Source organism: Ascaphus truei, chromosome 5 (assembly GCF_040206685.1).
Source record: "Ascaphus truei isolate aAscTru1 chromosome 5, aAscTru1.hap1, whole genome shotgun sequence".
In the NCBI taxonomy this organism is placed as follows: Eukaryota; Metazoa; Chordata; class Amphibia; order Anura; family Ascaphidae; genus Ascaphus; species Ascaphus truei.
Window position 1 is genome coordinate 240208343 of NC_134487.1, and position 12489 is coordinate 240220831.

General features: G+C 46.0%; 1 protein-coding gene across 3 annotated transcripts in view; it reads left to right on the forward strand.

Annotated features, from left to right (window-relative positions):
- The window catches only part of LOC142495828 (uncharacterized), a 439489-nt gene extending 427502 nt beyond the window's left edge, over positions 1–11987 (forward strand). For all 3 annotated transcript variants that reach the window (XM_075601852.1, XM_075601853.1, XM_075601851.1), the window contains one exon: positions 11754–11987. In XM_075601852.1, the coding sequence (XP_075457967.1) occupies positions 11754–11834 (81 nt within the window). In that variant the 3' untranslated portion in view covers positions 11835–11987. The remainder of the gene's footprint in view (positions 1–11753) is intronic.
- The last annotated feature ends 502 nt before the right edge of the window (positions 11988–12489 follow it).

Here is a 12489-nt window from a genome sequence, read left to right on the forward strand (position 1 = left end):
GGTTCTGGACCAGGATCCAGAGATTCTTGATTGAAACCCTAGGACTGGAGATCCCCCTGCCCCATTGGCCAGATTGATTTCGGCGATCCTAACGGCCGCTAGATGCTGTGTCGCAGCGGCCTGGAAACAAATGAAGGCCCCCTTCAGGAGAACTGTAATAAATGGAATAGACATGGTCATGAACATGGAGAGGCTCACAGCCATGCTGAAACAGAGAATGCACCATTTCTACAAAACCTGCGAACCCTGTCTCTCCCCATCTTTTTCAATAAAAAAGGAAAAAAGGGTTTATTGAGTGTCTCAATGTACCTCGCAGTCATGTGCCTATGACTCATAACCATCTGCCCAGCTGTGACTGTTGTTTCTACCTGTATGTACCTTGCAAGACACCAATAAAGGGGAAAAAAAGATTTAAAAAAATAAAAAATAATGAATATGGGCTTAAAGTGCAGTCTGTCAGCTTTAATTTGAGGGTATTCACATCCAAATTGAAGGAATGGTTTAGGAATTACATCTCTTTAATATTTAGCCCCCTCTTTTTAAGGGACCAACAGTAATTGGACAATTGACTCAAAAGCTGTTTCATGGACAGGTGTGGGCTATTCCTTTGTTATTTCATCATCAATTAAGCAGGTAAAAGGTCTGGAGTTAATTTCAGGTGTAGAATTCGCAATTGGAAGCTATTGCTGTGAACCCACAACATGCGGTCAAAGGAGCTCTCAATGCAAGTGAAACAGGGCATCCTTAAGCTGCAAAAAAAGAAAATCCATCAGAGAGATAGCAGGAACATTATGAGTGGCGAAATCAACAGTTTGGTACATTCTGAGAAAAAAAGAACGCACTGGTGAGCTGTGCAACACAAAAAGGCCTGGACTACCACGGAAGACAACAGTGGTGGATGATCGTAGGATCCTTTCCATGGTAAAGAAAAACCCCTTCACAACATCCAGCCAAGGGAAGAACACTCTCCAGGAGGTAGGCATATCATTATCCAAGTCTACCATAAAGAGAAGACTTCACGAGAGCAAATACAGACTCCCTTTGACAAAGCGCTTCGGCGTGAAACGTATTAGAGGATCCGTCAGGACTATACTGTGATGCTGTTTTACCAATAAAAAAAATTTAGACGGTCAACTGTCCAGCTCTTGCTCGTTTCTCGGCGGTGCACCGGTCTTCCACGTCCTGGATATTCGCTGTCTATTACTTACCAGGGAGCACGCGGGTTTGCTGACAGTGCTGCTTTGGACACTGTCTTGTCGGACACACATTGCATGCTGGTACTGCGGAGCCACTCACGGATCACCACCTTTCCGCCAAGGCAGGAGGAGTTTGTTTCCTTTCAGGGGACTACTGAACCGTGAGTGCGAATTCAACGTGATTGGTGCTTATTTCTAAGCCAGTTGTTTAGAGCTTCATACGGGCTGTCCACGCTGCACTTCCCCCTTCCCCCTCACAGTTGGGACTTCAGGGAGGCTACAGTACATATGTTCCTATAGCACTTATAGCTACATCTCAGCACTCTATCTTCTTCTGAGCACTGGAACATGTAACCGGTTTACCATACAAATTACCATAAAGAGAAGACTTCACGAGAGCAAATACAGAGGGTTCAACACAAGGTGCAAACCATTCATAAGCCTCAAGAATAGAAAGGCCAGATTAGACTTTGCCAAACAATATCTAAAAAAGCCAGCCCAGTTCTGGAACAGCATTCTTTGGACAGATGAAACTAAGTTCAGCCTGTACCAGAATGATGGGAAGAATAAATTATGGAGAAGGCTTGGAACGGCTCATGATCCGAAGCATATCACATCATCTATAAAACACGGTGGAGGCAGTGTGATGGCATGGGCATGCATGGCTTACAATCGCACTGGGTCACTAGTGTTTATTGATGATGTGACAGAAGACAGAAGCAGCCAGATGAATTCTGAAGTGTATAGGAATATATTGTCTGCTCAGATTCAACCAAATTCAGCGGTTGATTGTACGGCGCTTCACTTTACAGATGGACAATGACCCAAAACATACTGCGAAAGCAACCCAGGAGTTTTTTAAGGCAAAGAAGTGGAATATTCTGCAATGGCCTAGTCAATCACCTGATCTCAACCCGATTGAGCATGCATTTCACTTGCTGACGACAAAACTTAAGGCAGAAAGACCCACGAACAAACAACAACTGAAGACAGCTGCAGTAAAGGCCTGGCAAAGCATCACAAAGGAGGAAATTCAGTGTTTGGGGATGTCCATGCGTTCCAGACTTCAAGCAGTCATTGCCTGCAAAGGATTCTCGACAAAGTATTAAAAATGAAAATTTTATTTATGATTGTGTTAATTTGTCCAATTACATTTGAACCCCTGAAATAAGTGAACTGTGTATGAAAATGGCTGCAATTCCTAAACGTTTCATACAATATTTTTGTTCAACCCCTTGAATTAAAGCTGAAAGTCTGCACTTCTATTGCATCTCAGTTGTTTCATTTCAAATCGATTGTGGTGGCGTACAGAGCCAAAATTATGAAAATTGTGTCACTGTCAAATTATTTCCGGACCTAACTGTAGCTATCAGTGTTCTGATTTGAAGTGCACTCTAACATGTAGTATAGCGGGGAAAATATCAGTACTCATATAAGATTGGAAGCTCTTCAGAGTTGCGTTTCCCATTTCCTCAGCACGTACACTGAAAGGAATAACGGGAGGAGAGGTTACCATTAACAGTTTAACATATATAGGGTTATAAATAAGTCACAGATGGGCAGCATTGTACAGAGAGAGAAAAATATGGGAAGGTACCTACCTACATATTTTTTTTTTTATCGTGCCAGCCACATACACAGCCCTGCATGGAGATTATATAATCACACATAATACTTGGGAGTATGACAAAATAAGCGGATGTGTGTGAGGGGTGTGGCCATACATATGGTAACTGTTACAAACACTCAGTTACCGTTCCCATCAAACCAGTTTAGCACAAGTCTGGGTGGGCTGGATTAGGAGAGGGCAAGGTACTCTCAGCTAATTGCTCTCTGTGCTAAAGAGGAGCTAACAACAGGGAAGTCCGCAGAACAGAGGTACCGGCTGATTGTCATCAATGATTAAAAGGTTAGTGTGTGTGTGGGTAGCAGAACTCAGGGAAGCAGGACCAAAGCGACATCCAGTAGAGTGGTCAGACCAGATTAAGTGGCGGAACTTCTGGTTCTGCAGACCACACGCGGTGTGACGCATACACAAAGGGTCCCACCTTGTGAGAAGCGCATCTTCATTCTGACTGTGCTGGGAGGTAACAGTATCCCAGGATCAAATAACCATGGAAATACCACTTTATTTCCACGATCATCAGACTTCCACATTACACTGTGAACTTTTGGGGGGTAGTACTAGTATTTACACTCTAAAAGAATACAATATTATCTTAAATCTGGATATTGGGCCCGATCACACTGGAACAAGGTTAGAGTTAGTGATACTTCAGTTTAGTACAACATATTAGTCTAACAATTAATTTAAAATTCTGGGCCCTGTAATACCCTCTGTTATATTTTATGAGGAATTGACAAGTTTTTCAAAGTTAGGCTGGGAAATCTTACAGCTGAACAATTTGCAACACACTACTTCCAATCAAGAAAGCTTCTACCTAACTGCAATGATCACCTGCAGTAATTCCCAGCCTTGTTATCACAGCTATTAGAGGAGGAAGTTATTAGAGGAGGAATTACTTGATGTGTGTATAATACTCCGAACATCTGTTTCTAATAAATTGTGTCAGATGTAAACACTTTACCTTTCACTTGAATGCTAATAGATTAGTTGTAGTGAATTACTGGTGATTTGGTAGATGGTGCTTCACCAGTAAGTGCTCTATTGTATAAGAAAAATATATTCAGAGTATAGTCCCAATGTCCATAATAACTATATAATAACAAAGATCGGAGATTAAGGGACTGTGAGGATTCGCCGTCCCGGCGTTCAAGGACCATCTCCTCACCTTACTGGCCCTCCGATGACAGACACTCAAGATGCGCATTCTTCTTGTCCTGTGACGTGCGCGCTGACCTTGCGCAGTCTGCTCCGGCATCTGCGGATCCTAATCCCGCCCCTCGCCTGGATGTACGACGCGGGCGCTCATCCAGCTTTCCCGCTGACGCGCGCGGTAAACTCCGCCCCTGCTTTGTTGATCAACAGAACCAGCATGGCAGTGACGCGCTGTAGGATCCGCCCCCACTCTAACGTCTCGCAGAACAGGTGTGGGAGTAGCACTCTCTCTAAACCCTGCCCTCTGAAATCTGTGACACGCTGCAAGCAACCTCCTACCTGATCAGACTGCATCATCGGGCACACCTGCGTGCACCAGCAGCCTATTAGGGTTCACTTCCTGGTTACTCCCCTGCTTGCTATTGGAGCCTCCTCCTTTTTATACCCTTCACTTACAGTTTACCTTTGCTGAGCATAGTCGTTGTGACGCCGTGCCTTGCCACATCTAGTTCCTGAACCTTGCCTTGCCTGACCTTGTTTCTGTTAATCTCTCATTGCCTGAACCCAGCTTGTACCTTGGACTCCGACTCTCTCTACTCCTGATCCAGCTTGTTGACCTTTCTCTTGGCTCCTGTCCTGATCTTGGCTGAAGTACTCCAACGATCTGACTATCTCATATTCTGCACCTGGCTACGTACCCCGACTATCCGATACTCTCCAATCCTGAACCTGGCTTCGCACACTGACGATCCGCAACTCTCCACTCCTGAACCTGGCAAGTACCTCAACTGCTCTAATATCTATAATCCTGACCTGGCCTGAATGACTACTCTACACTCTAGACCCGCCCACCTGGCTGTGAGTCAGCGTATCTCAATTCCCTGCCTCAGCACCGCGGTCGCTCTTCGTTTGTGGTGAGCTACGTGTTACAGGACCTAGTGGTGCCCACCTGGCTACCACAGAGATTGGTCACCTGGTAAGTGATTACCTACCCATAGGGTTTAGATCAATAAAACAGCAGGCACTGAAAAGGTAAATACATAGGGGCTGTTGCCCTTTACCTGACAGTGAAATCCAGACTGGGAATAACTCTGCAGCATGCAATCCTCAATGGTAGAGATCAGTATATGTAGAAGGAATGGAGCACAACATCCGCATCATTGGATCAAAAATAGATAGGGTAACTCCAGATGTAGTAAAATTGTGTTTATTGCACATCTATCACATATTGCACATTTATCAGCTTAGCAATGAAGGTGTAGGAAACACACCAACATGTTTCATTCAACAGGACTTTATCACACCGGGTTGACCTTCTCGATAACAGGAAATGGGCCAATAAACATGCGTGCCAATTTTGCAGAAGTAACCTTCAGCCGAATATTCTTTGTGGACAGCCATACCTTTTGCCCAGGAATGTAGATTAGTGTCTCACGACGATGTTGGTCAGCCTGTTTCTTCTGCAACAATACTGCCTTTCTGAGATTTTGTTGAATCCTTTCCCAAGAGGCTTGCAGATGCAGAATTGTTTATTATCTGCTGCTGGTACTCCGGATCTTAGTCCTGCGGTTGGGAGAGCCAAGGGATGGAAGCTGAAGTTGGTAAAGAACGGTGAGTCTTGGGTCTACTCATTACGGAGATTGTTGTGATAGAATTCGGCCCAAGGCAAGAGATCTGTCCAGTTGTCCTGGGTATCCTAAATGAAGCAACTGTTCAAGTGATTGGTTGGTCCGCTCAGTCTGACCATTAGTCTGAGGATGATAGCCGGAAGAAAAATGAAGAGAAATCCCTAGTTGTTTGCAGAAGGCCCACCAAAATTTAGATATAAATTGAGATCCTCAATCCGACACAATAATTTGGGGAACCCCATGAAGACAGAAACCTCCTTGGCGAATATTTCCAATAATTCGTGGGCGTTGGGTAGACCCTTGAGTGGAATGAAATGGGCCTGCTTGGAAACCCAGTCGACCACCACCAGAATGGTATTCCTGCTTTTTGGATGCTGTTAATTCTACGTGAAATCCATGGAAAGTTGCATCCGGAATCGGAAGGGATTTTAGTAACCCTGATGGCCTGTTATGGAGAGTCTTGTTTTGGGCACATGTCGGATATGCAGTCACAAATTCTTTTATGTCCTTACATATCCCGAGCCACCAAAAGGTCCGTTCCAGGAGGTCGATAGTTCTCTTTGTACCTGGGTGTCCGGAGCTTTTAGATGAGTGACCCGATTCCAGCACCTTTTTGCGATGCTAGTGATGTAGAGACGTCCATCTGGAACCTCGAGACCCTCCAGAATAGCAGACTGACCTTGCGTAATGTCTTCTAATGCGTCAAAAGTGTTGGCGGAGATTATACAGGATGGGGGAAGTATGGTATCTTCTTGGACCTCAGCCTTGTCTTCCACAAGAAATTAGCGAGAGAGAGTGTCTGCCTTCACGTTTTTTGACCCTGGTAAATACGAAATAATAAAATTGTACCGAGAAAAAAAGGTTACCATCGGGCTTGTCGCGACCCGACCCTAGGCGACGTGCACCATCAATGTAGAGAAGATTCTTATGGTCTGTCAGAATAGTAACAGGATTTTCAGTACCCTCGGCAAATGTCTCCTTCCTCCAAGGCAATTTTGAGTGCCAATAGTTCCCGGTTGCCAATGTCATAGTTCTGTTCGGAGGGGGAGAACTTCTTGGAAAAGAAGGCACTAGGGTGTAATTTGGCTTGCTGAGTCTTCCTTTGGGACAGCACTGCTCCAGCTCAGACATCAAAAGTGTCCACCTCAAGGGTTAAGGGTAACCCCGGATCAGGATGCACGAGCACAGCTTCTGATAAAAAGGCTGTTTTCAGCTTCTCGATAGCATGGATGGCTGCAGGAGGCCACAGTGCTGGGTTGGCTCCTTTCTGCGTCGGTGCCGTAATGGGCGCTACTACCGCGGAAAAGTTCTGTATGAACCTCCGGTAGTAATTGGCGAAGCCTAGTAACCGTTGTATGGATTTGTGGGAAGGGGCCAATCTATAACCGCTTTCACTTTGGCTGGGTCTATGGCCAGGCCTGTGTCGGAGTTGATGTAGCCTAGAAAGGACGTTATGGTCTGGTGAAACTGACACTTTCCAATTTTGCGAATAGGTGATTCTCCCGCAGACGTTGGAGTATCTGTTTGACATGGGCAGGATGCTCGTGTGCGGTCTTGGAGAAGATAAGTATATAATCTAAATAGACAAGGACGTATTGATCGAGAAGATCCCTGAAAACTTTGTTGACAAAATCCTGGAATACCCTGGGGGCGTTACAAAGTCCAAACGGCATGACAAGGTATTCGTAATGTCCGTCCCGGATGTTAAAAGCTGTTTCCACTCATCACTCTTATCGAATTCTTACTAGGTTGTAAGCTCCTCATAAGTCTAGTTTGGTGAAAATGGTGGAACCCTGGAGTCTGTCGAAAAGTTCAGTAATAAGGGGTAAAAAGTACTGGTTCTTGATTGTGATCTTATTAAGACCAAGATAATCAATGCACGGTCTGAGAGATCCATCTTTTTTCTTAACAAAGAAAAAACCTGCACCTGCAGGGGACGAGGACTTCTGGATAAAACCCCTCTGTAGATTTTCTTGGATGTATTCTTTCATGGCTTTGATCTCTGGAAATGACAATGGGTAGGAACATCCTCACAGTGGTGTTGAGCCGGGCAGTAGATCGATGGGACAGTCGAATGACCGGTGGGGTTGGCCACCTTGGATTGAGCCTTATTGAATACGTCCTGGAATTCAGAGTAAATTACAGGTAGAAGAGAAGTTACTTGGTTGGGTACTGAGACCCCGCATAGACCTTTGGACGGCACGGAGCAGTTCTGCAGGCAGTGAGAACTCCATTGGAAAGATTGTGCTGTCCAGTCTATCCGAAGGTTATGTAATTGGAGCCATAGGAGTCCCAGGATGACGTCGACGGTAGGAGTATGGATGACGTCCAATGAAATCCTTTCGGAATGAAGTTCTCCTGTGTGCAACTGTAAATGGGATGATAGGGGGACCCCTGCTGCAGCCACAGTGCAACTGTAAATGAACAGTTTGAAGAGAGATAAAGGCGGGAGTTAAGGGACGGCCGTCAATAGCTTCCAGACCTTTTGGGTGGCTTTTGCGTACCAAAGGGATTTTATTTTTCTCTGCCAATCCCTGGTCAATGAAATTCCCACCTGACCCCGGAGTTCAGAAAGACCCGAGTGGAGGCCTTGAAGGTATCACTGGTAAGCGTGACTGGTAACAGAAGCCTGGTTGTCATCTTGGTAGGGGAGGCAGATAGAGTTCCCAGTGTGATCCTCCCGGCTCTCACTGGAACTTTGGTGTTTCCGGACTTATGGGGACAGGAGGTTACCTGGTGTCTGACATTACCGCAATAGAGACAGAGTCCGGCATTACATCTGCGTTGTTTTTCACCGGGTGAAAGTTTGTTGCCTCTGAGCTGCATGGGTTCTTCCAGGTACGTGAAAGGAGGGTTAAAGGGCCCTTTGTAAAGGTTGCTGAGAGATTGCATACCTTGCTTACGACGATCTCTTTCTGCCTTTCTCTCCTGTAAATCAAATCCACTCGGATACATAGGCCGATGAGTTCCTCTAGTTTCGTGGGGCGTTCCAATGTGGCAAGTTCATCCTTAAGTTTCTCAGTCAGGCTAACGCCAAATCGTTCCAGCCGGTCACTGCGGCTATGGTCCAAAATTCTACTGCATACCGAGCCACGGGATGACTGCCTTGGAATATATGGAAGAGAGATGAAGGAGCTGTTGTTACTTTGCGCCCAAGTGTGTCGAATACTCTGCGGAATTCTTTGATGAAGTGGGCTATGTCGCAGGTGAGGTCCGGCCTCTGTTCCCAGATGGGTGAAGTCCACGCTAAGGCATCATCAATGAGCAGGGAGATGACATAGGCCACCTTGGATCGCTGGGACAAAAAACGGGAGGGCATCAATTCGAACTGTATAAAACATTGAGAAATCTACGGCAACCAAGCGGTTCACCTCCATAGCGGTTGGGTGTAGGAAGTCGGGGTTCGGAGGCTGCATTCATGGGAACAGCTGCGGGAGCAGGCACCACTGAGAGAACAGAATCAATATGGGTACATTTTGCCTGGGATGTAAAAGTATGCACTGTCGGTTGGAGTTGGTCCATACGTTGACTATTCTGGTCAAGATACTTTTCAAGCTTGGCTAACATGTCAGAGTGCAGGTTCAAAACTCGACCCACCTCAGGGGGGTCCATGTTTGTGGGGCTGAGCATACTGTAACGGGTGCCCACCACAAACAGGACGGGACCGCAAGGCTGAGGTGGGGATGTTTGAATACACCGACCAACAACCTCGCAACCGCGTCCGGATTGCAGAGTCGTAGCCGGGTCAGGGTAGAAGAGGTTAGGATGGTTGTGGTACTCGCCGTGTCTTGGGGTTGGAGAAGTCAGATGGTCGTAGTGCGTAGCTGGGGTCCAGGAATATAGAAGGTCGGAGTCCAAATAAAAGCCAAGGTAAAGTGTCAGAGAAGACAGAGGTCAAGGAAGAAGCAAAAGTCAGATACAACGAAAAGCAGCAGGCAGGAAACAAGGCAAGGTAAACAGCAGGTTGCTTGAGGCAAGCACAAGTCACAAACTACGGTTATGCTCAGCCAACGCGGAGGAGGGTTGGCTGAGCATATAAGGGAGTGACCGCCAATAGCAGGGCTGCACCAGGCTGTGAGGGATGAATAATCAGACATGTTCTGTCCACTGGTAAGCAGGGGCGGAGTGTACCGCAGGTGTGGAGTAATTGGAGGTCATTGTGTTAACCCCATGCGTGTCCCTGGCAACATGGCGCCGGCGCGTAGATGCGCGAGGGAGCTTCTCCGTGGCTTCACAGGGGTGGGGCCTAAGCCCAATCTGTGTGGTGACTTCACATCTGGGCGTGCGGCGCCTGTGCACGACCTCGGTGCGAGGCGCGTCACCTGTCTTGTCACGGAGTGAATCATGGGGTCGGGACCGAAGCCGAATCTTTACAATATGGAACCATAGGAGGTGTTATATGGAGCCATGGGAGGATATATAGGAAGCGTTTATATGGAGCAATAGGGGGAATTATATGGAGCAGTTATAGTGAGAAATAATGATGGATACACAACCCAGCGCTAAGTCCAACAGGAAAAAAACATGATAACAAACAAATGTCCAAATTCAGATAAAGGCACCTTACGTGACGAAAGTCCTGCAGCCAGGATGACTCTCGGATTGTCTAAAATCCTTCTCAATATTGTGCTGAAGAAAAAGTCCTCCTTGGCGCTCGTCCTCAGAGTTGGTGTATTAAACCGTGATATGGAAACAACCAAAAAAGAAATCAGTGTAAACCTTCCAATTTATCTACTGTGACTACTTGTGCATTAATCATGGTATATCAAAGCACCAATAATGACCGTGATAACAACTTGTACCCTTTAAATCCCTTCCAGGACTAGTTATGGCATGATGTTAAATCCTGCACACACTGGTGTGAATAATTACATGCAGAGATCCATGTGTACGCATGGAATAACAGACAAACGTGGTGGAACAATCTGAAGGTGTAGGTGATGGATTATGAATACTTAGCTCCAAGATTGGTAAGGAGATGCCCAGTGGCATAGATAAGTGACATAGATTTGAAAGAGAGAACGACAATTCTCATGGCACAATAATGTTTGAAACAATTTAATACAACATAAAAAATAGGGAATCTTACTCACAAATTTTCCAATAAAAATGCGTATGTAGATAAAATAACATCTGTGGTTGGTGTCAGGCTAGGTATGTAGAGTATCCACACTGCTCCGGTGTCCGCGTGTAGCGCCGAGTTGATGCCTGGAGTGTTGAGGTCCCGATCACTTCATTATTCCCAGCACTAGTAAAACACCCTACATGTTTCATGAGTACCAGCTCGCTTCCTCTGTGATTCCTGGGTAATGTCGACACGTCATCGTGACGCGTCACCCTATGTGACGGGATTTAAAAGGTACACTGGCGACACGTTTTATTCTTATTGGGCTAGTTCCGCAAGCCGGGAGATTTCCCGGCTTGCTAGCCAAATCCCCTCGGCGTGCCGCGCATCATTGATGCGCGGTCACGCTTCATCGGGTGCCTGCGCCCCATGCGCGCATGCCCAGCCCTGGTGTCCCGCGATGTGGGGGACGGCGGTGGGGGGTTCCGGGGGACCCGGAGAGGGGAGGGGAAAGCCCCGATCGGAGGACCGCTCCTCCGAGGCTTCGGCGCGCGCACGGGACACCCCGGCGCGCGCCCGGTTACTGTCGCGGCCGAGACCGGGCAAATGTAAGAATAAACTCGGCCGCGAAAGTACAAGTTGTTATCACGGTCTTTATTGGTGCTTTGATGAACCATTATTAATGCACAAGTGGTGATATTGTCACAGAAGGTAAATTGGAAGGTTTACACTTATTTATTTTTTGGTTGTTTTCTATATCACTGTTTAATACACCAACTCTGATGACCAGCGCCAAGGAGGACTTTTTCGTGAGTACAATATTGAGAAATAAGTTTTGCAGCTGTAAAATTTTATAATTAAACCCTGAATCTTGCTAAGCTGCAGTGAGTCTTTACATGAATTATATAAGACATTTACTATTTGAAACTCAGGCCTTTGGGAAGAGAATATTGTACAGTTCTCAGGCAAGATGGCGTTACTAAAGTTTCTAAGCTTTCTTTTTGATACATATTGCCGTAATGTTGTATTCAGTCTGATTCATGCTAAAAAAAAAACATATTTATGAACTTGTGTTTGCCATTCAGAGGAGATACTGCAGCTGCTGGGACCCCTGCACAAGCTACGATGCCCCTGGCAGCGAGGATGGGGGAGCTGAGGCTCTGTAACATCTCTGCAAAAGACGCCAGGAGGGGCAGGGAGAAGATCCAAAGCAGATGAAACTGTCCCTGGGAAAGTCACTCCCATCAGAAGAGCACTTTATATTCTCCATGTTTTTATACACACAAAATACAAGCATTTTAAGAGAAAACAGTTCACAAGCGTCGCTGTTTTCTTCAATCTGTGTTTGTACATTTTTGTTGTCATGCTTCTCTGGATCATCTTATCAAAGCATTCTGGCTGCAATATCAGGGCTATAATTACGAGAATGCATGACATTTATCATAGAAGAAGAATCTCACTGAATATGTTGTTTTTTTTTTTTTTTTTTTAAATGCTCGGCTTTAGAATTGGTTTTGCGGCCAGGAGATATTGAAAAGTACTGTAGTCGCTAACTTAATTAACCACAGTAAGGCCGTGCTTATAGTGCCGGCGACAGCGACGTGGCGCCAAAACAAATGCATTGACGACGTTGCGTGCACTTATAGTAAGCGCGATGCGACAGCTTGGTCGCGATCGCTGGAAGTAATTTCAATTAGATTTTTCCAGCGACCACAGTGTGACGTCAGCATCGCCAGCACTATAAGCGTGGCTTAAGGGGCATTGTCTATATCCACTTTGGCGGATATACAGTAACATGAGTCCCTAAATGCATGAGTTTCC